Genomic DNA, 27,715 nt, shown 5'->3' on the forward strand with positions numbered 1-27,715 from the left:
ACTTGATTTTAGACCCCTAACCTAGCAGTGATGCTGAAGGCTAATTCTTAAAAAAAAAATTTTTTTAATTGCGGTATAGTTGATTTACAATGTTGTGTTAATTTCTGCTGTACAGCACAGGGATTCAGTTATACACATATATACATTCTTTTTCATGTGAGTCTGTTTCTGTTTCATAGACAGGTTCACTTGTGCCATATTTTAGATTCCATATACAAGTGGTATCATGTGTTATTTGTCTTTCCCCTGAAAGCTAATTCCTGATTCGAGTTTTTTAAACAGCAGGCAAAGCTCCGAATTGGCAAAAAAAAAAAAAGAAAAAGAAAGGAGGTAGCGGATGGCCTGGGCGTCTGGGCTTCTAGGTCACGGAGCTGGCTGGTCCTCTGCTCCCCACAGGGTCTAGGACGGTGCATTGAACCTGAGTTGGAAATACAGGGCTTGATGGGCTGAGCGTATTGGGGTAGGTGTGAGGTGTAGTTGAGGATGTTTGAAATCAGAGTGTATGGTCCATATTCCATGGAATTGCGCACTTAGAACTAGGTCCTAGAGAGGCACAGAGGACAAAGAAGCCCCAGCCTTCCTGGGCTGGAGCCTGGGACCCACATCAAGGGCTTGATTCCTTCTTCTCCTTGACTCAACCCCTCCGCCTGCATCGTTCTCCCCCTGCTGGTCTAAGCCTCCTTCCCCTTCTCATCTCCGTCCTCACCCGTCTCCCACCTAAAGCGCACCACGTGCCACCCACATCAGGGCTCCGGGTTCAGCCTGAAGATCATTCTGTCCTCCTGACCCCTCCTCTCTTCTTTCTCCTGTTTGGGTGTTCCGATGAATAACAGGTGAGGACATGAGTGATTGCACGCACCGCTGGGCAGTGGGACGGCCGTCCTCCTCCTGCAGCCTCTCCCTCTGCTGTTCTGTCCACCTTGAAGGGCGACCATGCACTGTCCCCCTGGAGCCCCCCCCCCCCCGTCCTTCGGGCCACACTGTCTCAGAGATGTCTCCCCTCTCCCCCTCCCCCCCGCCCAGCTTGGGTCCCCTGTTATGCTCTTCCACAGCACCCTGTATTCCTCCTCCATCATCCCTACTACTATACATTTGTAATAATGATCTGATTCATTTCTTTTTTCTTTTTTTGCGGTACGCGGGCCTCCCACTGTTGTGGCCTCTCCCGTTGCAGAGCACAGGCTCCGCACGCGCAGGCTCAGCGGCCATGGCTCACGGGCCCAGCCGCTCCGCGACACGTGGGATCTTCGCGGACCGGGGCACGAACCCGCGTCCCCTGCATCGGCAGGCGGACTCCCAACCACTGCGCCACCAGGGAAGCCCTGATTCATTTCTTAGTTGCATCTTTCCCTCTGCTGTTTCCAGTTGGATGTGACGCTCCAAGAAGGTGGAAATCCTGCTTCTGTGTTTGTAGCTGTCTCCGCAGTGCCTGGGGCTTGGTTAGCACTTAATAAGTATTCATTGAATGAGTGAATAAAGAGTGAGTTGCATGATCTGGCCCCAAACGTGTGCCAGTGTTGTGCTGGGAATACACACGTGGGTTAGATCTGTTTCAACTTTCGAGCGTCTCCCAGGCTAGTGGGGAAACAGATAATGTTCGAAAGCCAGCTTTCGCATAGGCTGCGTCATCAACACTGATCAGTTCTCTAAGGGAGGGGAAGAAGGGGCCAGGGAGGAGGAAGCCACCTGTGAGCTGGGAGCAGAGAGGGATCTTGATGGCTTTGGAGTGGGATCTTAATGGATTAAGTGTTTGCAGGCAAGATACCAGGCAGGGTGCTGCCGGGAGAGGAGTGAACAGGCGCAGGAGGACGTGAGGTGACCCCGGCGTGGGAAGGACGGCAAGGCTGGGAAGTCGGCGGATGCCGGGCTAGGGCTTTGCACTGCCCGCAGGCTCATGGAGCCCCGGTGGGCTTCTGAACTGAGAACTGTCAGGTCCAGTCTGGATTCCAGAAGGTTCTCTGGAACGCTGAGGCCCAGAGGGTGACGGTGAGATTTGGGACGGGGCGGGGGCGAGTGGCTATTGCAGCGATGCCTCCTGGACCGGTCAGCCCCGGGGGCTGCTGCAGGGGCAGCCGAGGGAGCCCGGCTCGAGGGCAGCCCTGCCGCCACCTTCAGGCCTGGCTCTCCTGCCAGGAGCCCACTGGGGACATTTCCTGAGAGATGGGCATCCCTCACTTGCCATTTTCTATTTCAGATCAGGAGATTTTCTCCAGACTTGGCTTCCCCAGGTCTCAATCTTTGTGCATCTCCACACCACGCCCCACCCTCCCTCTGCTGGAATGTCCCCTCCAGCGTCTTAATTCCTCTGATATCTCAACCCCTTTTGTTAAATCTGAACATGTTCTTCTAGCCTCCTTCTGAGCTGGTGAATAAACACACACACACACACACACACACACACACACACACACACACACGCATGTATCTATATTTAAATAAAAATGAAATCATACTGCCTTATAACTGGCTTTTTTTTTTTTTTTTGGGTTCGCGGGCCTCTCACTGCTGTGGCCTCTCCCGTTGCGGAGCACAGGCTCCGGACGCGCAGGCTCAGCGGCCATGGCTCACGGGCCCAGCCGCTCCGCGGCATGTGAGATCTTCCCGGACCGGGGCACGAACCCGGGTCCCCTGCATCGGCAGGCGGACTCTCAACCACTGCGCCACCAGGGAAGCCTTTTTTTTTTTAAAGCACCAAGTCTCCTCCACTTTTTTTTCTGGCTGGGCCGCATGGCTTGTGGAATCTCAGTTCCCCAACCAGGGATTGAACCCGGGCCACGAAAGTGAAAGCCCAGAACCCTAACCACCAGGCCACCAGAGAACTGCCCATCCTCCACTCTGTATTTGCCATTCAGCACTGGGGTGGTTCAGGGGATAGATGCCCCCAGGGAACTAGTTTGTGCGGTTCCTACAACATGCCGTCTTTACGAGTTCTAGTGTGGTGTCAGGATGCAGGGAGAGAGGTGCTCCCCTGGGTACCGTGGGTGCTCACTACTGCAGGCTCGTATTAGTCATACTTATTAAGAAAAGGGTACCACTTGTGAAAACCTTACTATGGCATTAAATACTCACAGCTGTATCAGGGAGGCATAGCTGTCCCCATTGTGGAGACGACAGACGTTAAGTGAATTGCCCAGGGTCACACGACCATGAAATAAAATTCCAGGGATTCGGATGTGGGTCTCCAATGCCCGTCTTCCCTCATCTTCACAGCCCAGGGTGCTAACAGGATTTTGATAATGGGTGGGAGTTTGCAGGATAATGATGGGGGTGGGAAGAGGGTGGGTGATGGGACCACGCCCCCAGCCCATAGGTAGCTATTAGCTGATAAATGTTTAACAACCAGCACTCAGAGAAAAAGCTCTGATTTGCCCGTTTCTGTGGCGTAAATACTCTCGCTGTGGCTGAATTCAAGATACCAATGAGGTGTCGCTGACCATAGGGCTGGAGAGATGTGCAGTGTAGCACCTCCTCATATGGTGTTCCCACCGCACAGATTCAGCGGCCGCAAATAAACGCCAGGGCGCAGATGATGGTAAAATGCGGTAGAATAACTAGGATGTGATAAATTGTGCAAGTTTATCACCTTTGGTTTTGTTTTTTGTCAGTTGATTTACAATGTCGTGTTAGTTTCTGTTGTACAGTAAAGTGAATCAGTTATACACATACATATATCCACTCTTTTTTAGATTCTTTTCCCATCTAGATTCTTTTACAGAGTATTGGGCAGAGTTCCCTGTGCTGTACAGTAGGTCCTTATTAGTTATCTAGTTTATATATAGTAGTGTGTATATGTCAACCCCGGTCTCCCAATTTATCCCCCCCACCTTTGTTTTTAATATCATTTATTTAATGGTAAGTTGATTTCATTTAATTTTTAATGGCAGCCATGTTTAACAACTGGCTTGCAAAATTCCCAAAATCTGAGCCAGCTCCACCCAGCATGCTGCTGCCACGTGGTGTCCACCTGCAGATTATGACAAGGCGTCCCCGCTGAGTGTGTGCTGACCGGTGCCAGAGCGCCCAGCTCGGCCGGTGGATTGTGGGCTGGCATTACACTCCCATCCACTCTCTCAGCAGGATGTCCGCATGCCGGAATTGTGCACAACCTACACAACTGTACATGATCATCTTTGTGAGATCAGGCAACAGACGCCCTACATCAGCACCATGCAGTAGCGCTCTCTGCAAGGAAGAACATGTTCTCTCTGTGCTGTCCAGGATGGTAGCCACTGGCCTGAGCACTGGAAATGTGGCTCAGGCAACTGAGACACCAGATGGACGGATAGAGAAAGAGATAGACATAGAGAGATAGATAGATAGACAGATAGATAATAGATAGATAATAGATAGATGATAGATGTAAACTGTACATAGCATAAATTTTTCTTTTTCAATATATATATGTATAACTGAATCATTTTTCTGTACACCTGAAACTAACACAGCTCTACTTCAATTAAAAAAATTTTTTTAACCTCTTTATTGGAGTACAGTTGCTTTACAATGGTGTGTTAGTTTCTGCTGTATAACAAAGTGAATCAGTTATGCGTATACCTATGTCCCCATATCTCTTCCCTCTTGCGTCTCCCTCCCTGCCCACCCTCCCTATTTTTTTAATTTACCTTTGTAAGTGTACAGTTCTGTGGTTTTAAGTACATTCATACTGTTCTGCAGCCATCCCCACTATCCATCTCTAGAACTTTTTCATCTTCCCAAATGGAGGCTCTGTACCTGTTAAACACCAGCTCCCCATTTTACCTTCCCTGCAGCCCCTGGCCTCCACAGCGCTACTTTCTGTCTGTATGAAGCAGACACTCCAAGTACGTCCTGTAAGGGGAATCGCACCATATTTGTCCTTTGGTGACTGGCTTATTTCACTGAGCACCGTGTCTTCAAGCCTCATCCGTGGTATAGCATGTGAGACGCTGAACTCTTAGCTTTATTTCATGTTCGTGAATTGAAATCAGAATAGCCACTCATGACTTGTGGACATGGACGATACAGCTCGTGAAATGTTGCAGAGAAGTTGTGGACTAGAATGGGGAAGGAGAGGCCCCCGTCTGGGACGTGCATCTTCTGTCCTTCAAAGAGAACCGAGTGCAGTACAGTCCCAATCAGGGGACTTCGGGAGTTGGGGTGCAGGGGCGTCTCCAGGGCGAGGTTTGGTGCAGAGCTGAGGCTGGGGGACTCAGAGAGCTTGATGTGGGGTGGTGTGAATCGGGGGCAGCCAAGAGCGCTCAGGCCAGTTTGAAAGTCGAGTGTCCAGGTGGCCTGGTGTGAAGGAGCCGCGCTTCTGTCGCCAGCCTACGGACTCGCCTGAAGTTCCGCCCTTGCCCTCCCTGTGTCCTCTGAAAGACCCCCCACAGGGGTGGGCTGTGGGAAGGGGCTCCCCGAGGGTCCCTGCCGCTGCCCTTGACCCTGCCCCTGGCCTGGGAATGCAGGTGGGGGGCAGGCAGGAAGCAGAGGCCTCCCAGGGGAACCTGCAGGATCAGAGTAGGGGCAGCCGGGAGCCTGGCCTCTACCAGGACCTTGATCGAGATGTTCCCAGCTATGGCCTTGGAATTTCCCGTGGTCCGTTTCAGTCATCCGTTCATCTCCTAGAAAGAGCCAAGGCTGGGAATGGAAACGATGGCCTGGATGCTGCGAGAGAGCAGCTGGAACTTAAAAATACGTTTGCGCTGGACGTTAGCATGAAGCTGCTAAGAGCCGGGGCTCTGCTCTCAGCCAGACCTTAGTTTAAACCCAGACTTGGTCGTGTCCTAACCTTGGGTAAGTCTCTCAGTTTCCCTGAGCCTCTGACGCTTCATCCGGAAAAGGGAACTTGGGGGTTTTGTGAGGCAGAATTCAGGCAACGTGAGTCATGTTCAGTGAGCTCCCGGTAAACGTTAAAAGGGCAGAAGCGAGTATTACAGTTACTCTCAGTCTTTAACTAGCTTTATCCCCCCATTGCCTTTGCAGGCTGTAGACGGATGTGTACTTCCTGAGCACACCGGGTGGAAGGGCTTCTGGGCTCTTCTCTGAGGCCACGGGACCCTTCTGGAGAGTCACCTCCGGCTCTCTCGTTTCAGTGCCAGCGGAAGACCCTTCCTGCTCTACGTGGGCCTGGCCCACATGCACGTGCCCCTGTCCAGGACCCTGCTGTCAGCAGAACCCGGGGGTCGAAGGCCGTACAGCGCGGCTCTCCGGGAGATGGACAGCCTCGTGGGCCAGATCAAGGACAAAGTTGACCTCACAGCTAAAAACAACACATTCCTTTGGTTTACAGGTGAAGTAGTAAAACCCAGCCAACCTCGCTGGGATCTAATGGATAACCCCGCACACGCCCCACACAAGAGCAGAGTCTGGGCGAGTGACCCTCTTCAGCTGGGCAGGGGGCTCGCCTTGAACTGGGGGCCCTGCTCGCGTCCGTCGGCCTGCGTGCCGAGCACCTGTCCATTGGGGCCTCCGGGGCTGTGCCCCTGGAAAGCCTTCGCACAGAGAGAGCGGGTACCCTGCCGGCCCCTTGGGTGTTGATCAGGGCCATCTGGGTGTTGCTGTTAATTGTTAATGAGTGACTTTGACATTGTGGACCTCTGTAATCCTCGGGCAATTCCAAGAGTGCTTCTTTACCGTCTTCCCCCATCCCAAAGGTTGCCACCGGTCAGCAGGTCACATCTTCTGGCTGAGTGGTGCTGGACCAGTGAGCTGTTTAAAGGGCCCACACAGGCATCACTGGTCTCGGGTCCCTGTCTGGAGCGAGAGTGGTGGACACTTGGGTTTGAATCTCTACTCTTGGGAGAGTTACTTTATTTTTTATAAATTTATTTATTTATTTTTGGCTGCGTTGGGTCTTCGTTGCTACCCGCAGACTTTCTCTAGTTGCGGCGAGCGGGGGCTACTCTTCGTTGCATGGGCTTCTCATCGCGGTGGCTTCTCTTGTTGCGGAGCACGGGCTCTAGGCACGCGGGCTTCAGTAGTTGTGGCTCGTGGGCTCGGTAGTTGTGGCTCGCAGGCTTTAGAGCGCAGGCTCAGGAGTTGTGGCGCACGGGCTTAGTTGCTCCGTGGCATGTGGGATCTTCCCAGATCAAGGCTCGAACGCGTGTCCCCCTGCATTGACAGGCGGATTCTTAACCACTGCGCCACCTGGGGAGTGCCGGGAAGGTTACTTTAACCTCTGTAAGCCTCTGCTTCCTCATCGGCAGAATCAAGCTGACAGTGAAATCTATTCCATAGCACATTGGGGGATCAGGAGATAATGTATGTGTGCATCAGAGGGGCTCAAGAAAGAGTTGCTGGGCACTTCCCTGCTGGTGCAGAGGTTAGGTCTCCGTGCTTCCACTGCACGGGGCACGGGTTCTATGCCTGGTTGGGGAACTAAGATTCCACATGCCGTGCGGCCAAAAGAAACCCACAAAAAACAAAAGGAAAGAAAAGAAAAAGTTGCTGGGCTGAAGATAGTGGCAGTAGAATTGCTGAGCCCGGATCCAAAGGCAGAAGCCTCAGCGTGGGGTGCGCTCGGGGCAGGACAGCCCACCTCTCCGGAAAGCCCATCGGAGGCAGCCCCCTCTAAAAGGTCCTTCAAGGGTGGGGTTGCATTTGTTTTCACAGGTCCTTTTTCTCTCCAGTCCCCTGCTGTGCACAGGGATGTGGGACGAGAGAGAGAGAGAGAGAGAGAGAGAGAGAGAGAGAGAGAGAGAGAGAGAGAGAGAGAGAGAGAGAGAGAACCGGGCAGAAGCGTCCTCCAGTAACTGCTGCCTGTTGCTTGTTTTGGTTTCTAGGAGACAATGGCCCGTGGGCTCAGAAGTGTGAGCTGGCAGGGAGCATGGGGCCCTTCACTGGATCATGGCAAACTCGTCAAGGTAGAGGCTCACAGCTGGGGTTGGGGCATCTCCCCGCGGGTGCTGAGTCCGGGCTGGGGCGTGAGATCCGGCCTCTGGGAGGACCAGTTTATAGCTGGGTCTTGGGACATCATTGTGAAATAGGGACAGATTACTCACAGCCACTAGCTCCCAGAAGAGAAACAATTTGGAGCGGAGAAAGTGCGTGTTCACCCCGGGGGGTTCCCTTTCCTTCCCTCCCAGGGCGTCGGCCCCGCTGACAGGCAGCCCAGCAAGTATGCTTTGCCTCTACCCTCACCCTCATGTCCTCAATCTTCCTCCTTGCTTTCTTTTCTTTCCTTTTTGAAAAGTCATCCCTCCACCCATCCAAATGCTAATTCATTTCATTCATTCAAGAAATATTTTGTGCACAACTATGCAAGGTTTCTATATGCATTAGCTCTAAACCTTAGTGAAAGGCAGGTAGTAATCCCTCCACTTACAGCTGAAGGATGAGAGAGGCTAAGTAACTTGCCTAGAGTCACACAGTTTGGGAGGACGGGGCCAGGCTTGCTACCAAGTTAAAACTGGTGATCTTCCCACTACACCGTACTGCCTCTCTTTATGTAAACACCCTTCAGCCCTCAGCTCAGCGCCCATCTGCTGGGAAGGTTTCCCCAAAAGGACCTCACTCTCTGAAAGAGCAGTCCTGCTGGGGACAGTTCAGCAGTATGGACCAAAGTCTTGAAAAATGTGCATGCTGGGCGATGCATTAATTCCTCTTTTAAAGAATTTGTCTTCAAGAAATAATAAGCCAAGTGCACAATGTTGTGTGTAAAAGAATGCTCGTTGCAGTAGGTTTTTCTTGAGAAAAATAGTTAGACATAACCCAAGTGTACAGCAAGAGAGGAGTGCTCAAAGAAATTATGATACATGCATTTAAAGAAACACTAAGGAACCACTGAAAATGGTGCATATGACTGACCTGGAAACAGTTACATTAAATACTTTTCAGTGAGTAAAGCAGGGCACAAAGCCATATGTAAAGTACGATTTTATTGTATAAAACTAAGTGCATGTATTCTCGGAAAAATCTTGAGAGAGGCAACAAAAGGTATTGATAACAAAAGATTAGCAGTGATTACCTCTGGGTAGGGGAGGAAGGGTTTAAGTGTAGTTATTCCCACTTTTTTTTTTTTTTACCAATTAAAAAAATTTTTTAATTAATTTTTTAAATGAAAAAATTAAAATAGAAATTTCAGAAGGTGCTTGTATCCGAGGGGTGCAGAGGTGGACTTGGCAAGATTACGCCCTGGGGCTGGGTTTGCCCTGCTGTCTGGCTGGCTTCTGACCTGCGGCCCCAGCTGTGTCCAAGTCGGAGGACACGAGTTCCCTTTCAGATGGGCCTGGCAGAATAGTCGTAGTTACCTAGAAGCTAGAATTTTCGTGTGTCCCACGGCTAGCTGTGAGAAGGAAGTGCTTTACCCTGGCGTCCCTTGGATCAGATCCCTTGAGAACTTTACAGGTGAGTGGCTGCTGAGCTGTGACCACATCTCGTGTGTGGACATATGTGGTGGAAGTCAGGGAAACTGGGTGCTGCCCAGTGACCAGACCACTTCATCCCTCTGGGTGGTGGCGTTCCTCTGTGCATGGATCTCTTTGGCCCATCCAGTTCGTTCAAGAGCACTGGTTCCTGGAGAGCTGGACCAGGAAAAGATGCTAGGACCAAAAGTGGTGGAAATGTGTCCGGTAGCTGCAGCCACGGTCTAGAGAAACATGGTGCCAACTGGGAGTGGTTCTTCTGCATTCGCTGGTGTTAATTCCTCCTCTCTGTACCTGGGGTACCCTCGGGCCAGGCTGCCGTCTTCAATGCTCAGTTAGAAGAGCCTGGAATCATTTTTACTCTCAAGAGTAAAGGCCCTAAAGGCACAGAGACCAAGGTTGAGGGGATAAAAATCTGTCCGTAAGTGGCCCCTCTGTGGGGATCTTTCTGTTTCCTAAGAAGACGACCTCTGATCTCCCATCTGAGGACCTGCCTTATCTTTTCTCTTCTCCCCCTTAGGAGGCAGTTTTAAAATAGTGAACCAGTTTACGGGTGTGGACTGTAGCCCATTCTTTGAGGGAAGAACTTTATGAGAAACACACGTATCAGCAGGGCGTAGCCTCCTTTCCTTCTATTTCCTTCTACTTGTTGAGCACTTACTATGTGCCAGGAACTGTGCTCAGTGCTGGGGACACAAAGATCAACAAAGCCCCGGCTTTAAAGAATGACGGTCTAGAGCAGTGTTTCTCAGACTTTAACGTGTAGATGGTCCCCCGGGGATCCTGCACCCAGTCGGTCTGGGTTGGTGATGGAGATGTTGCATTTCTAACCAGCTCCCAGGGGATGCTGATGCAGCAGGTCTAGGGACCACTGTGAGAGCCAGCAGTTTGGGATATCCACATCTAGCGCCCTTCGAGTCTAGAACTGTCAGATCTAGACCAGTGGGTTATCAGATGAGGTCCCAGGACCAGCAGCATCAGAACCACCTGAGAACTTGGTAGCAATGCAGATTCTAGGGCCTCACCCCAGACCTACTGAATCCGAAGCAAAGTTGGGGAAGGTGTGGACAAAAAGGAGTGCAAGCTGGTGCAGCCACTGTGGGAAACAGTACGCACGGTCCTCCAAAAACTAAAAGTAGCGCTACCACGCGATCCAGCAATCGCACTGTTTATCTGAAGAAAATGAAAATACGAATTCCAAAAGATATATGCACCCCATGTTCATTGCAGCATTATTCACAATAGCCAAAATGTGGAAGTGACCTAAGTGTCCATCTATAGATGAATGGGTAAAGAACACGTGGTACGTGTATATATAGACATTTCTATTGAGTCAAAGATGATAAATAAAGGGGAGCGAGTGACAGGAATCTCCCCGCATTCAAACAGTGCCAGGGAGGCCTCAGCGAGCTCTACTCCAACTATCTTGTTGGCCAAAGAGGGATCTGAGGCTGAGCGGGGCAGAGGGCTTCCCTGGGGCCAGCCATCGACTGAGGGGCCACACGCTCTGACCACCACCCGGCTCATTCCTCAACCCACGTTTTCACTATCCTCACGCCCTGTTCTACCCGACTGACTGCCCAGCTGTCTGCAACGTCCTGTCTTACTTCTCTGACCCCTCCATGGTTGTCAGGGAGAACCTCGTTAGCCCCTGTGACAGTCTGAGTCTTTCTAAATCTATGGGAGGCAGAGTGGAGAGATGGAGAGAGGGCTTTGGAGGTGTGATTCTCGACTCAGCTCAGGACCTGGTGCCCGGCGGCCCCTTCCAGCCCTGCGTCCTCCTCAGTAAGGGCAGTGGAGACCCGCCTCGCGGGACGGTGCAGGGCCAACTGGGACGCTGGCCGGGAGGTGCCTGGCCTTTACTACCCCCATACAACTCCATCTCTTCACTCCCAGCCGAAACAAACTCGGGGTGGGGGGAGGGTTCCTACCAAGAGAATAATCGGAAGAAATGCCCTGAGAAGGATTTTCCTGCTGAAGCACACAGGCACCTTGAGCAACATGAGGGTCACTTCCCAGGAGTTCTGGGCCTGTGGTTGGGAAAACTGCTCTGAGGCTGGACTTCCTTCATGTCGAGACAACACCCTCTGTGGGGGGCAGGGCCTTGCACAAACGTTGGTCTGGATGTGGTATCCGTGGGACACAGCACCTGAATCCGTGGTGGGACTGGACCTGGTTACCTTGTTCTTTTCCCAGGAGATCCTGGAGACGCACTTTGCGGGGGGTAAACACTTCCCCTTCCTCAGTCTCCAAACTGGCTTCCCGTCAACCTCTCCTCACTGCCCAGGCCACTGCGGGGGGCTCTGGGAAGGCGGGCAGAGCCCTGGGTGGAAGGGCCATGGCCAGGGGACCCGGGTCACGGGGGAGGGGCTGGGGGTCCCTCTGGACCGCCTGCTCTTCTTCGAGCAGGTTCCTTGTCAGCGGGAGGCCTGTGTATCCTGCTGTAAACGAGGCCAGTCTCGGGAGCTGGTGAAGGAGAGAAGACAGTCAGTGTTTTCGCGACGGAGCGGGACAGACAGTGCCCAGAGCCCTGCTGCTTTCTCCCCGCAGCCGGCCCAGCGCATCAGGCCACACGCTGCCTCCCCTGTTCCCAGGGCCCCCGGGCCGCCCCCCACCCCCGCTCCTGGCTGAGCCGCTCTGCTCAGCTGACGTGATGAGGCAGCGTCTCCTGCAGTCATCCCTTCATCCCGTGCTGGAGTGAGGGTGCTCCACCGGGCTTGGCCTGCGTCCTGTAGGGGTGAGGAGAGACCGAACCGGGGGCCAGGGGGCACAGCAGGGCCGCTGCCGACCCCGAGCCCGCGGCCCCCCTGGTTCCCAGCCGCCGGCCTCCCTTCCCTGCTCCAGACCTATTTCCTCTCCGGGACAGAACCAACACCTTGTTTGTGCCCTAACTGACGGCTCCTCTGTCTGGAAAATCTTTTCTTGTTTTATTTGAAGAGCAGAACTGTTCCTTCCTCCCCCCTGGTGATGAGGAAACATGCTGTTGAATTTAGCATCCTTGGCTTCTAGGAGACCTTGGTTGTAACTTGATGCTATCAGGCGGTTACATAACCTTTCCCACTGGGACGCGTGCTCTACATCCTGGGCCTTCTGTCCATTGGGGGCAGGGGGTGGGACGGAGAGGGGTCGGGGTTGGGGGGGACTGGGGGAGGGAGTGAGGGGCAAGGGAGGGGCTCTTGGCCCCGGCTGGGGTCAGGGCCAGCTACTGGGGACCCAGTGGAAGTCAAATGATGTCCCCTGCCGGGCTTGGAAGTCCCCATGCCCACACTCACGGCCGCCCCAGGGCAGCCAGGGTCCTTCGCCCCAACAGAGGCCTGGCTGCCCTGTGTTTCTAGAACACTAGTGTGTGCGCTCCGGGCAGCCTTGGGAGAGGCATGTGTTTATATTTAGAAATGAAGCCTGCTTCTTTAGAAGGTTATAGAACGTGTGCCCCTCAGAACACGCGTGTTCCATCCGAGTCACAAACATAAATGCCTTGGGGGGCCAGGCAGGTAGTATAAATGAACAACTGTTTGTTTGCGTCCACTGTGGCCAGCATTAGGGACTCGGCGAATCAGATCGAGGGCTCTGACTAACGACATTCAGATTTAGTTTAAAAAGAAATACGATTTGTGCCAAACCAAACTGTCAGGGGGCCGAGTTCAGTGTGTGCTTTGCCAGGTTGCAGCCTGCTGTCTTCTATCTGTAGGTGATTCTGTTTTGTCTCCGCTTTGCTAGGGGTTTCTTTGGATGGCTGTTAGTGGGCGCTTCCGTGGCAGGCACTACGCCGGAGGACCTGGCTTGGAACTTTATATACATTATCTTGCGTAACTTCTCCACCATCCCGTGAGATCAGTACAGTCATTTCCCCCTTCACGGCTGAGGAGATGGACGTGCAGTGACGTTGAGAATTGGGAAGGCGTCCTCCCATTTACCTTACTAACACTTCTCAACTTCTGGTCCTCAGAGACTGGTGTCAGGATGACTTGGAATCAGACCCCACCCCAGGCTTCCTAAATCAGCATCTCTGGGTGTCCTTCTGGCGGCTCCGTGTACTGAGAAGTTTGCCAACCTCTGTATTAGCCACACTGCCTTTCTGACTCAGGCAGGCATCGCATTTGGGTCCTTTCTGGGAAGGACCCTGTTCCAAGCGTAGGTCGTGGTGAGCCTTCCTCGGCTGCCCTTTTCTCCCTGCATCGTGCAGTGGCATTTTCTTCCGTAGCCAGGGGAGAACGAGCAAAAGCATTTCCATGAATCATCGTTCTGTTTATATTTTGGTTGCTGAGGCTAAATATTTATTGCTTTAAGTAAGAGGTTCTGCCTTAATTAGAGTCATAACTAACCGCAAGTGCGCTGAAATGCGTTTTCATGACCACCAGACTTGCGTTTCTCAACAGAAAGCCAAACGCAATGGACCCTTTTGATGTGCCAGGGCCTCTGATCAAAGTGTGAAGGTTGCTCTCAACTAACGAGTAGCTTTTGAAATTAAGAAGTGCCTGTTTGACTTTGTGGACTTAGCTATTGTTCTCACTCACTATAACACGTAGGGTCACATTCACGCTCCGGTGGCGTAAAGTTATAAAGCTGTGGGCCGTATAAAACCTGTCATTAAAAAGCACGTAAGCTACAATTAGTTTCAAAATGCATTGTGTCCACTTTCTGACTCTGTTCCTTGCTCTCTTCACCCTCGGCCTGGAACGGCCCGCTCTACATTAACTCACCGGGAGAACTTTACAAGATCCTGGTATCCAGGCCCCACCCCCGGCCAATTTAAATCACAATTCTCTGGGAAAGGGACCTTGGCCTGGGTATTTCTTAAAAGCTAGTGATTCGAATATGCATTCGGGGATGGGAACCACTGTCCTAAAAAGTCCTAGAAGGTTTAATGGCTGAGGGTACTGGCTGTGTGGTTAGACTTGGATTCAAATCCTGACTCTAGTGTTTCTTTGCTGTGTGACCTTGGGCAAATTACTTAACGTCTCTGAGCTTCAACCTCCTCACCTGAAGAATGAGGATAACAGGGCTTAGCTCACAGAGTTGTCCTGAGGATTAAGGGAGATGACGCCGGGAAGCACTTAGCATTATAGGTAGGTGCACTTAGCTTGGTGCTCAGGAAGGGCTCAGTCAATAGGAGAAATTATTGTTACTGTTACTGTTGTGGTTAACGGAGGATGAGTTTCCATCAGTAGGAGCAGGTATCACTGGAGAACATCAGGGGACCAGGGCCAGCTGCTGTGGGTTTCAGTGTTTGCTGGTGCAGATGAACCACAACAAACACTGTTAGATGTTTCTGATAATCAGATGCCTGGTTATCAGGCATCAACCCTGGGGACCCACAGAGAATGCTGGTCGGATCTTTTAAAGTGGCCCACCCCTAGCAGTGCCAATGAGATACTGGAATTTGGAGTGGGAAGGTGTCCACGCTCTGGGGGATATATTTTTTATAATTGCTTACCCACACTCTGGACTCTTTTGAGTACAAGCCTTGTGGGCATGGCTGGAATATATAATTGTGTCTTTCTGGTAAAGCCAGAACCCAAGGTACAGCCAGGTGCCAGCTGGCCAGTGTTGACAACATAGAGGAGGGGTTGCTCTCCGCACCCCAAGTGTCCACACCGAGCCGGTTCTCTCAGCCAACATTTTCCTCTCTTTGTCCCAGTTCCTGATTCTCTGCAGGGCACTGTCCACTCTGTTGACGTATACATGTTTTATAACTGGCCGAATTCCTTCTAACCTCTCCAGCTTTCAACTCTCTGCTGAAATAAGGCAAACGCATTGACATATTTTTCTCTGAAAACGAATTAGGAAAGTTAATCGTCTGAAAAAGAACGGTACAAAAAGATTATGGCAAATGAGCAGAACCCCTAGTGGTGAAGACCAATTAGCAGATTTATTAATTAGGGGCTAGTGTACCCTTCTGGAAACACCCTGGAGGCGGAAATGCAATCCTGGTGCCGACCCTGTACTCTGGCGCCTGTAGCCCTAACACAGTGCAAGCCCCCAGCTTGGGCCTTCTGGTCGACCCTCAGAACCATTGGCTTGTTTCTTCGAATTGAACCCTTTGCTTTTCCTTAGCATCTGGCCTCAAAGGCTGAGGAAGTTCGTCTGAATTTTGTGCTCCGTGGACTTGCAAATAAATGGACTCCATGTTTTCACCCACCTATTCCCCAAGCTTCCATAGAAACGCCCCTCGTGGGTGGTGGTGGGGATTAAATGCAGAGCTCCCGCACGTGCAGCGTTAGTGCTCCACACCCCCCCCCCCCCCTTGGCCTTCAGCTGAAGCGTAAGTCGTGCATTCCAAGGCCACGGGGGAGTGCGATTTATGCTCGCTGTAGCTCTGGAGTCTCTGTTCCATCTGCGTGAACAATTGGGAGTGGGCTCTAGGTATTTACGGCCGGCGTGGCTCTGGACCGGAAGAAGGTATGTGAGACATCTTGGGTCAAGTCAAAGAGTTTCCCGTTCGGCCCCCCACACAACTCCACTTGGTTCCGAGAGCCCCACCCCTAAACACAAACGGTCCATAGACACGAGTTGTTTTGTGTATCGTTTCTGACTTCAACCCTTGGGGGGACTCCAAAGCTGGTTATGAGAAAATTCCAAGAATGCCGAGCATTTCTGGTGTCATGTGCTGGGCCAGGGACATCAAAGGTTCCGTTTGCTGCGGGGTGAGTGCAAAGTGACGGCAGCCTCGGTCTTCTCGCCCCCTCCCTCCCCATCGTTGTTTCCGCCAGCCAAACATAAGGATGTTGCATGACCATGGTATGTGTGAGACACACACAGCGTTTGCCTTGGAAAGGCTCTCTACACGCTAACCGTGCGGAATTCCTGGCTCAGCTGGGATGAGGTCGGGGTGTGTGTGGGAGGGACGGGCATGGTCATGGTTAATTCAACGCAACACGTACTCAGGATGTTTCCATAAAGCATGACCTCATCCCTTCCAGCCTGCTGGTCATCGTTACACTGGTGGTCACTTTTGACTTGGTGGTTACAAAAATAATTCCTTTAATTACCCAGTGGAAATTCGTAGATTGCAGTAGATTGTTCTTACCGCCCCCTGAGAGGCAAGAGGTCGGAGCTACCACAACATCGGAAGAGCTCATTCATTTAAAAAAAAAAAAAAAAAAAAGGAAAACAAAAAAGTAAAGCAGAGTGAACAAAATACAACAACAAAACCTATGCCAGATCGGTTGTTGGGCGGATCAAATAACTGTGGGAATTTCCGCCTTCATCTCATTTCAAACAGTTTCATGTTTCCATCCTAAACATGATCTGTAGGAAGACACATTCATTCATTTATTCAACAGATAGTTGTTGCGCGCCTACTACGTCTCGGGTGCACAGGACTGATGCCAGTCCGTAAACAAGCCAGACAGTCTGAAGTGGCCAAAGCGGCATGAAGAAATTAAGTGACGTGATTCCCTAGAGAGGGACGGACACAGCTAGTTGCGCGTGTTGAATCCGGTAAAATAAAAGAACGTATTGAAAGAGATTCACTACATGAATCAGAATAGCTCGTTGCTAAAGGAAGTCATTCCTCTGTTGGAATTATCAGAAGCTCTTAGAGAGTCCCCGTGGAGAAGGACTGTTTTCCCAGAGAACCAACTGTCTCCCCTCTTCTCACAGGGGGAAGTCCAGCCAAGCAGACCACCTGGGAAGGAGGACACCGTGTCCCAGCTCTGGCTTACTGGCCCGGCAGGGTCCCCGTCAACGTCACCAGCACTGCTTTGCTAAGGTACGAGACCCAAATTACCTTGAGATGTAGGAAAAAGTCATGGATGCTTGCGTGGCTAGAGACCTCACACATCACCTGCCCTGGCCAGGTGTCCCCAGATACGTCCCGAACTCAGATTGTAGCAGCGTGGAGCCGCCCGGAGCAACAGTGCGGTGGGACACTTTTCAGGCCGTCCTCTGGGGGGCTGTCTCCGGGAAGAGGGCACTGGGTGGCCGTCAGTGCTGGGTCGTTCTGCTGTGCACTGAGGAGACAGTGGCTGCAGAAAGGCCGGGGGCATCCTCACCACTTGTGGCCTGGGCCAAGCTGAAGGGGGTGCGGGAACGGGTCTATTGGGCCCGAAGGATCCCTTCTCTGGGGGTAGGGCAGGTGTCCTGGGGATGGCTCCGTCAAGCATGTCACTGGTCATCAGATGGCACAAGAAAGGGGTCTAGATGTTGACGTGCCCCCGAGGGGAGGGAGAAGGAAGCTGGACCCACCGGGCTGGGAAGGAAGGGATGAATCCTTGGGTGAGGGTCTTCTTCCTACCGCTGGCAAAGAAGCTTCTAGAAGGAAGGACGATCGTAAACGTGAGCGCATCTCGCTATTACTCTGACCTCCTTGTGCAGGCAGGCCCAGGAGGCCCTCTCCTTGGCACAGAACTTGGCTGTGCTGTGCCACCCGGAAAGCAACACCACGCAGCTCTGCAGCCGTGACTTATAACGAAGGCTTCTCGCTCACCCGGAGGGCCCGTCCTCTGCGTGGCTCTGCCCTGAATCCGTGGGCGAGGGGGCCCCTCCGTAGACACAGCTGCTTTGCTCACAGGCTCAGAGGTCTTATTCTGGTTAAAGACTAATTTCCTATTTCCAAAGGTCCTTCACCGTTAACCAAGTGGGTTCTGGCCTAGAGAGCACAGCCCAGTATAGGAAAGCAGGCTTCACTGGTTTCCTCTAGCATCCCAGAGGGGAGGTGATGGAGAGGAGGCGGGGAGACTGAACCCCGGGGGGAAAGGAAGGGTGAACAGCGGTGACAGCCGAAGTCGGGGGTGAGTAGGCACTGTCCCTGGCAGCCTCTGGGCCCCCGGGAACTCCTGGTCAGCCCCGTACAATCGCGGGTGGGGATGGGGGCGGGGTGCTGCCGGCAGGCGTGACAACAACAGCTCCGGCCGGAGCCTGTGATGTCAGGCTGGCCGGGAAGAGGGCCAGGCGGGCTGCTTTTTATGGGCCCGACTTGCTGCAGTCAGGCCAGGGGTTCACGGGCTGGGCTGGACGTGCCGTCTCTCAAGTGACATCACCGGAAACCAAGCTCGTGCTTCTCAGTTGAGAATGGCGTTCTCACCTTCAGTCAACTACGGCTCCGTGATAAAATTGCATCATTTTGTTGATAATTCCGGGCTTCAGAGGTGACAACTGACTTAGGGGATATTTTGGTGAGTGTCCAAAGGAAGCCAGCCTTGGTACGAGGTAACATTTGCTGGGAGTTTTACCAGGACACTCTACCGATGCACCAGGCCAGCCCCTCTTAGGGTATTTTTGGTGTTAAATTAGTCCTGATTGCAGCAGGACGGTCTGTCTCCATACAGTTCATCCTCTTGCTATTTTCTCACGTGAATCCATGGAGAGCAAACTTGGGTGGAGCGCCCTGACTGCCAGGACTCCCTCCGGGTCGGCTCTCGGGAGAAGGGTGGTACGACGCGTATGCAAGAAGCTGAGGAGAAGGGTGGTACGACGCGTATGCAAGAAGCTGAGGCTCTTATGCTTCATGTTCTTGGAAGCCCAGCCAGACGCTCCCACGTATTAGGTACTTAATCACCTCTTCTATCACTTAGTCTCCTACTTTCTTCCCCAGAGGATATACATCTCCTTCCAGATCAGAGATAACTCCCTTCAGCCACTCTGAGCTGAGGCCAGGATCCCTTAACCCAATATCCCAGCGCCTAAGGAATTACGGACACCAGAGAGTAGACAAGTTGATACACTCACGTGAATACGGGAAAAGTAGAAAAAGGTGTGTTAGGGGCTCGGGGAGAAGGGTCCACGCTAAGCCTATTGGTTACCTTTAGACGTAACTGGTGTGTGTTAATCGTCAGGTGTGCACCGAGGTGACGTGATAAGATCAAAAGAAAGGTCTTAAAGATGCCCTGACCCCAAAGCCCAGTGACACAACTGCAGCATGGGGGAAATTCATTTATTCAACGGAGGTGAATTGTTGGGTCCAGTTATGGGTCAAGCATGGCTCCAGGGACTGTAAGAACGGGCACATCGGACAGGAGGCTTCTGTTGTTGAGGAGCTGACGTCCCTTTGGGAGGGCAGCACGTCTGAAAAGGGCCTGGTGATTTGATCCTAAAACTCTAAAGCGGGGTGTCTCAACCTTGGCACTGCTGACATTTTGGGCTGGACCGTTCTTTGGGGTGGAGGGTGTCCTGGGCGTTTAAGGATGTTTACTAGCACCCCTGGCCTCCACCCACTGGATGCCCATGGCTTCCCCAGCCCCAGTTGTGACAACCAGAATGTCCCCGCGCGGCTCCAAGTGTCCCCTGGGGAGGACAGACTCATGTCGGTTGAGAATCACAGCTCTCAAGTGATTTCTCTTGGTCATGTACAAAAAGCGGGGGGGGGGGGGGGTGTCTGCTCTGCATCTGAGCTGGGAGGCCCCCATCTCTGCTCAGAACGGAGGAACGCTCTCCTGGAGATTCTTGGGGCAAGCCTACAGTGGCTAGAAGGGGAGGGGAGGGCTTGCAATAATCTCATCTGAAAAGCAGCTAAAGGCCTGTTTCGCCCGGAGAGCGGATGGCCCGCTGGGGGACCCCGAGGCTGTCTTCCCATATCCCGAAGGCAGGCAGTTATGTGCGGGGGTCTCGGCCGGCTCTGGGCTGTCCTGAGGCACAGAACTGAGTCCCGGAAGTAGGATCTGCAAAGAGGCGATGCTCACGTCGGCGTCCTGTGGGTTGGGTGTCACCGCCCCCCCGGGCGAGGCCCAGCCGCGCATCTCCTTTCAAGGCCCGCCCCCCACTGCTTTCCCGTATCGGGCCGTGGGTTATGGGGGGAGATGGGCAGCGGACCCTCCCTCACCCGCACTGCTGCGGCACCGGCACTCTGCTGTGTAACGGACGTGCGCGCTTCGGTGTTGGGTCTTCCTGGTGCTGTGGGCCCCCCGTGCTCCCTGCAAAGTTGCTGCCGGGCCCTACTGGTCTCCAAGGGGGACCTGCAGCCTCTCCAGTCTCCACCGAGGGACTTAGGCCAGGAAGGGGTGGGCACCTAGCTTTCCCCAGAGATAATGCGAGCGAGTTTCCCGCAGGAAGGAACTTACAGCCAGAGGCCAGAGAGCTCGCTCGCCACATCCAGGAGCGTTCCCACTCTTCCACGGTCTGGAGGGGTTCTGCTCTCCTCTCGCTCACTCTAGGCCCGGAGTCCAGGCCCACGCACCCCAGCCTACACTCCAGCAGCCCTGGCCCTTCTCACTTCCCGTCTTCAGATCACACCGGCCACTTCCCAGATGTAATGTCCGCGCTTCCAGGAAGCAGCCTCCCTTCCGCCCCCGGCACCCCAGCAAGCGCCCCAGTGCCATTGACACGTGCCCTGAGATCCAGGCCAGCCCCCCGCAGCCCTGCAGCTCCCCGCATCCTCCTCGCGATTGCCCAGTCCCCACACGCAGGTTCTGTTGGCAATTCCTCGGATAAAAGCACAGATATGCACGCTTTCTCTGAACAGTCTTCAGCGCCTTGGGCTGGCTGAAGCCGCATGAAGAAAATCTTCTCACGTGGGCAACAGAACCTGCAGTGTGTGCCCCCTGGAGCCGACCCACTCAGGTGGCTCTCTTCTGGGTCGCCGTGCCTGCGCGTCCGCGAGCAGGCTCTCGACAGCCCGTCTCGTAACCAAGGCCTCCAGAACCCAAGGCCGATTTGCCCATCGGGGCTGGAGGCGCGGTGCTGGGGGCACACGACCTTTTCATTTTCTTTGAAACCAGAAGAAAAAACAAAAACTTTTAGGTTGAAGAAAAATGGCTTCACAGCTCCTCTTTATATATTTATATAATCTTTATGTCAACAGAATTGTAAAATATAATTTTGAGTATTTTATATGGAATAAGGAACCACAAAGGCAAACGGACTGAGGTTCCATGAAAGTCAGAATGTGCCTTCCCAGGTATTACAATGAACTGTGGAAATTTGAAAATTAGGTTTGAGGTTTTTTGGTCTCTTTCCCCAAGGTTTCCAAGACTCCCGGGACCAATTCCTTAGGGAGGGTTTGGAGTAGCGGGGTCCCTTTGGTAGCCTTTGCAGGACTGATGCTTTCTCCAAGTTCACGCAGGGGCCCAGGGTCTGGGGCTCTGTGTCCTGGGAGGATCTCCCTCCTCCAGGGCTCCCCTCGGGGGCTTGTTTTCCTCCTTTACGTGAGGAAGGACTCTTTGGTAGCCTGAGCTTGGACTGGCAAGTCCTGGAGATGCAGAAGCTTTTGTCGCGGACCCGAGCTTTCCTCTGTGCTCTGGAGGTTCCTGCCCGATTCTGAGACACTAGGACTCCATGAACATTAGACTCTGTGCTGTATAATGAGGGTGCTAGGCCTCACAATGACGGAGGGGGGAATGAGGCGGGAAAAGAAAATGTGCCGCACACCCCCAAATCTAAGGCAGACCCTGCTCTTCTGCCACTGACCTGACTCCTCTGGGGGGCACGCCTCTCTTAGGGGTGCAACGGAGAGAAAACTCCAAACAGCAGTGCCGGCCACCCCGGCCTCTTCAGCCTGCACTGCAGTCCGCCGGGCTGCCTGATTTCTGGCACGGACCTTGGACTCTGGACAGGTTTCTGGACCGTTCTGTACCCCGCAAGGGCTTACTGTGCACTTCCTGCACTTGCACGCGCGTGGGGTGCCAGCCCCTGGAGCGCACATCGCGAGAGATAAGCCTCCGGCTCTGTGAACCGTGGAAGCCAGAGGCAGACCAGAGACGCTCTGTACCGTAGCCGAGGGAGAGATCCTGCTTGGGGCTGTAGACAGAGCCCTGGAGCAGAGAAGGGGAGGCGGGCACGTGGCAGTTCCCTTCCGCGGCCCATCTTGGGGGGCGAGCCTCCGCTCCCGGGACTCTGGGCTGGGGAAGCAGCAGGTGGGGCCTGGAGGCCTCCCCATGAGCCCAGCCTCAGGTGGACCCTCTTTCCCGAGATGTCCAGCCTCGTGCGGGCCTGGCCCTCCGGTTCTGTCAAGTCCCACCGACTCTCCGTTAGCCTGGCCCTCAGATAAACAGCTCTGTTCTTGCCGAAGAGTTTTTGTCTGACCTGGGCACAGCAGGCTGGAGGGAGATGTGCCCTAGAGCAGAGGGAAATGGTACCACGTGACTTCAAAGAAAATCAAATTCACAAAATCCACCAACGTGTTCACAGTGGCTGCCTTCGCGCGGGGGGCTGTGTTGTGCTGCTTCTTCGTATTTCTGGATGTCATCCTATTTGCCCACCCTGAACACTGACTATTTTGTAACAGGAATAACAGAGCTAAATGAAAGCGGATGGAATGTGTCACACATGACGGCATTCTAGACAGAGACTAGCTATTTGCGACACGGAGACCCGGGGTGGGAAAAATGAAGTAAATGTTCTCTTGCAGACACCTGTCACACACTGTTCCCTCTCAGCGGGTGGCGGTGGCCTAGGTGGTGACAGGTAGAGCCCCTTGGTTCTTCTTTTTCTTTAGCTTTTATTTTTAAATTAATTTTATATTGGAGTAGAGTTGATTTACAATGTTGTGTTAGTTTCAGGTGTACAGCAAAGCGAATCAATTATACATATACATATATCCACTCCTTTTTAGATTTTTTTCGCATTTAGGTCACCACAGAGCATGGAGTAGAGTTCCCTGTGCTCTACAGTAGGTTCTCATTAGTTATCTGTTTTATACATAGTAGTGTGTATATGTCAATCCCAATCTCCCATTTCATCCCACCACCCCCCTTTCCCCCCTCGGTAACCATAAGTTTGTTCTCTACATCTGTGACTTTATTTCTGCTTTGCCGATAAGTTCATCTGCACCATTTTTCTAGATTCCACATGTAAGCCATATTATCTGATATTTGTTTTTCTCTTTCTGACTTACTTCACTCTGTGTGACAGTCTCTAGGTCCATCCATGTCTCTGCAAATGGCACTATTTCATTCCTTTTTATTACAGCCCCCTAGTTCTTAGGTAGGTCTGCAGGGGTGTGCCTGTGAGGGACTATAACACAGACATCCAGTGAGCTCTCTGAGTGCCAGGCCCTCTACGCGCATGACCTGCGTCTTTCATGCACGCTGCCACCCAGCGAGGCAGGTACTGTTGTTATCATGCCCATTTTATTTTTATTTTTTTGGCCACACTGCGAGGCTTGCTGGATCTTAGCTCCCTGGCCAGGGGTTGAACCCGTGCCCCCTGCAGTGGAAGTGCGGAGTCCTAACCACCGGACCGCCAGGGAAGTCCCCTATCATGCCCATTTTAGAGAACAGAAAACTGAGGGCTAGACAGATAGATGGCCGAGCTGAGATCTGAGCCCAGGCAACGCCTGGCTGCAGAGCCTGGGTGCTGCTCCTGTAGGAAATCCAGGTGGGGCTTGAAGGCAGGACAGGAGGCAGAGGGGGCGGGCTGTATGGGAGGCTGCCGGGGCTCGGTCTGGGCCGGGCTGGGCGGCTCTTGACCCCAGCACGGCCAGGGAGAGAGCCTGGGGACAGCTGGGGCCAACACTGTCTTGATCTTCCTGCAGCGTGCTGGACATCTTCCCCACCGTGGTGGCCCTGGCTGGGGCCAGCCTGCCCCAAGGCCGACACTTTGACGGTCTGGATGCCTCGGAGGTGCTGTTCGGCAGGGCGCAGGCTGGGCACAGGGTAAGTGGAGGTGGTGCGTGTCCCACCTGGGCTTCTCCAGAGGTGGGGCCCCTGCCCCCTATCGGGGTCTGGCTGCCTATGCCCAAACAGAACCACCGTCAGAAGGTGCCTGCAGTGGCCCCCGGAGATCCAGTTTGTCGGCCGCCGAGGGGTGATTCTTCTGAGATGAACCCGTCCTTCCTCCCCCTCTCCTTCCTGAGTCAGCCCAGTTCCTCAGTCCAGATTTCTGTGCAGCAGTTTTGGTGTAGGGTGGGCGTCCACTGGGACTTATTCCCTATACCGAATGACTTTTTTCCCCTCACCATCATTTAATTTTCTGACATGCCCTAGGCACGCGGCACATTTTTCTTGGATGGGGTGCATGACCTGTGTCTGTGAGTTGTGTATCGTGGGGTTCCCCGGCCAGAACGGAAGCTTCCCAAGGTCAGGGAGCTCACCATGGAATTCTCAGAACACCTAACACAGGGTCTGGCGTGCGGCCAGCATGCAATAAACGAGGACTGGATGAATAAGCAAATGAAGGAAAGACGCCCTGGGTGGCAGGGCCAGTCCTCGAGGGCTCAGCACACACACGGCTCTCCAGCCCCCAGGGTCCCCTCTTCGGGGGGCTCTGAAGCGCTCGGTGGCAGCGACAGCCAGGAAATGTCGGGCCGGATGGCCTTTCCCTGCCTTTCTGTGTGTTTTACGTTTGCCAAAAGGAAGAGGAAGGGGGAGGAGGAAGGAGGCCGGCGGAACCCGGAGCTCTTTCTGGCAGGCCCCGTGAGCCCGGCTCCTCAGTTAGGGACCCACACATCAAAGGGTTTATTTCTGGCTTTACCGCGGGTCACATGGAAGTGAGTCAAATGTCCTGGGGCAGTTCCTGAAGCTGCCCTTCCCCACGGCCGGCACACTGGTCCTGAGCGGGCCCCAGGGCTTCTTGACCATGCTCGGAGTGGCCTCTAGACCAGGACGGCTGCTCCCGGCCTATCCGACGCCCTGGAGCTGCAGACCCTTCCAGGCCGAGCCCTGCTCCCGCAGGACAGCCAAGCAGGAGGGTGGCTTCCGCCTCTGGCTGGGAGTTCGCAGTATGTGACCCTGGGGGGTTATCGACGACGTCAGCGGAGAGATGCTCCCGCGTGTTTATGACCACGGCCGCGCACAGAATGATCGGGGTCACCAGGAAGCGCTTCAAGGACTGGGGGCGCCTTGACGCTGTCCGTCCACAGGGGGAGGCCAGCTCCCGGGCGCGGAACTTCCGTTTCCGGACGGCGGAGGGCTCGCCGCCTTTCTCAAGCTGCCGCTTTCCGCGCACCCACGGAGGCCCCGCTTCAGGGCTTCGCGGTTGCTGGTCTGGGCCCCCAGGGGGCTGGGCCCAGGGACCGGCAGGAGAGGCAGATACGAGCCGCAACACCGGCTGGGGTTTTCGTGTGATGTGTGTGGGCTGCCCCGTGTCCCGGGAGGGGACAGCTGCCACTCGCCGCTCGCCCAGAGCTCTGGTGGCAACTTCCAGGGTAGAGGCACGTGGGCGCTGGCACCTGTGGGCCCGGCCCAGCGCCCCAGGGGACTGGGCTCCTGCAGCGTAAGTCCAGACACCTTAGGGCTCAACGTAGGCCGCCGCTGGCCCCAGATTCAGCCGCTGCGGAGACCAGAGTACATTGTCTCGAGTCTGCTGATGGAGGACCGGGAGGGAAAAATATGTGAGTGACTGTAGAAATATACATACCTATGCACACATATACACGTGGGTACACACGCGCGTGCACGTATCCGCGTGCTTTTTGCTTTTGGGTTTTGGTTTTTGGTGCAGGGATCAAACCTGGCGCCCCCAGAGTTGAAGCGTGGAGTCTTAACCACTGGACCGCCAGGGAAGTCCCTTGTTTGGGTTTTGGTATTCAGTAATCATTTATTGAGTAACTATCACGTGCAAGGCACCGTATCATTCTGGGGCATCCAACTGTGTATAACAGCCTTAAAGGTTAGATTTAAACATTGCCACCTGTTTGGAACATTCCTTAATACTCAAATTAGAATATATTGATTAGTTCCCACAGCATACACATATATATGTTAATAAACACAGCTGTGTTCACCCTTAGGTATATGCTGGGCTTACAAGATTCGAGTATGGGTTGGTTTAGAAAACCATTCCAGTTTCAAGAAGCTCAAAGTAACTCCTAGACCGTCATCTCAAAACAATATGCAAAAAGTCTCAGCGGTTGGGTTCTTCCCTATTTTGCAAACGAGTAACGGAAAGTCGAAGACCTGAAGCAACCTAGGGCCACGTAAGCCCTGGCACCCTCCCCAGGTCCTGCGTTGAGAGGTTTACAGGCAAATGCTGGGCTATAGGTCTTCCTGCTGTGAGCGGTCTCACCACCCACTTCATGGACAGCTAGGGTCGCTGATGCCATGCCGTGTATTCCTGCACCTGCAGACCCTTCTGCTTCTGATCTAGAGGGGTCTGTGTCCAGGCAACGAGGGCAACCACAAAGGGGGAGAGGGGAGCGGGCAGGAGAGGGTGCACAGCCCGGGGGCAGGCATCCCACTCTAGGCTCGCCTGCTTCCCGGATGGAATTTGGAGGTTGCAGCATCACTGCTGGTCAAGTCCTACCTCAGCCCCAGGTTGCCATGACCAAGTCCAGAAGTTGTCAGCCGAGGGAAGGCTTCTTAATGGCTCTGCATCTGTCCTGTCACGACCAGTCTGGGGCTGTGTAGTCATACCATGCTTGGTCCATCCCTGGAGACCATACATTGTAGAAACGGAAGTCGGGTCTTGGTCTCTGCACCGCTGATCACTTCTCTTAGGGATAAGGGAGGCCCCCTAGTGGCAAAAGATGCTGTCTGGAGCGGCTGGCGCGAGGCTGACGGCTTTTGGAGACCTGGGTCTGTGCACCCAGACCTGAAGGGGTGGGAGACCCCTCCTTCTGGGGAGGCTACCCAGGCACCAGCCTCCAGAGAGGTAAGGAGCCGCTCCCTGGTTGAAAAAGCAAAACAAAAGAAAACAAAGCAAACAGGTAAGAAAGGCAACCAAGAAGATGCAACGTGTTTGCAGAAGATAAACTTATCTTTGCAATTCGGACCGGGTGTCCTCTGGAGAGGAAATGTCTTCAGCTGTGATTCATGTGTAAATTTGCCAACCTCCTTCCTATGTTGATATAAACAAGAACGCCACCATCAGTCTGCTCAGAGGGGAAGAGCGGGGCGCATACGAGTTCTCCAAGATGCATCCGCCCTCCCGGGGGCGAGCCATTTTGCTTGCGCTTGGATTCTGGAAGTGGCGCCTGGTGACACCAAATGAATGTCCTGCACACGGCAGCCGCCGCTTACGGAATTTCTGTTTCTGTTACTGAGCCATAATGTCAATGGCTCGAACCCGCGGGCCTGGGCTCCCATCTCCTGGATGTCTGAGTACATCCTAGATCTGTTGACAATAGATTTCCCAAGTCCCCCACTTCCTGCCTTCTCCAGAAGGAAACAAAACAGCCTCCTGTGGTGAGAGGCTTGGCTTCCTTCAGGGTTGGAAGAAGTGAGGGTTTTGAGTTACGACTTCTCTTCCTGTTTGGAAGGAGCCTGCTGTCATCACGCCGGCTGGGGACCTGGCAGGCCCTGTCACGAGAGCACGGAAGCAGCAGGTGTGGGAGGAGCCCCACCCTCGCTGGCATCCTTTCAGAGCCGGGAAACTTGGGGGGACAGCTGTTTACCGCTCCAACAGATGTTTCTCATTTTTTTTTTTTTTTTAGCTCCATGGAAACTTTGAATCACGTAAGCGCCTTTCCAGTGATATATATCGGTCATGATTCACACCAAGGCGGTCTCACGTTTCCAGCCCAAAGCCACCAATTACCAAGGATGCTGGTCATTTATTTTCTATCA

The 27,715-nt window shown here is 53.5% G+C and overlaps 1 protein-coding gene across 2 annotated transcripts in view; it reads left to right on the forward strand.

Annotated features, from left to right (window-relative positions):
• ARSG (arylsulfatase G) overlaps nucleotides 1-27,715 on the forward strand; it is a gene marked incomplete at its 3' end in the record, with an annotated part of 69,450 nt that overhangs the window by 32,321 nt on the left and 9,414 nt on the right. For both annotated transcript variants that reach the window (XM_082861176.1, XM_082861177.1), the window contains exons 6-9: nucleotides 6,069-6,265; nucleotides 7,758-7,838; nucleotides 16,941-17,049; nucleotides 23,746-23,866. In XM_082861176.1, coding sequence (XP_082717302.1) covers nucleotides 6,069-6,265; nucleotides 7,758-7,838; nucleotides 16,941-17,049; nucleotides 23,746-23,866 — 508 coding nt within the window. The remainder of the gene's footprint in view (nucleotides 1-6,068; nucleotides 6,266-7,757; nucleotides 7,839-16,940; nucleotides 17,050-23,745; nucleotides 23,867-27,715) is intronic.

The sequence above is a fragment of the Leucopleurus acutus genome (assembly GCF_964270905.1).
Source record: "Leucopleurus acutus genome assembly, chromosome: 19".
Lineage (NCBI taxonomy): Eukaryota > Metazoa > Chordata > Mammalia > Artiodactyla > Delphinidae > Leucopleurus > Leucopleurus acutus.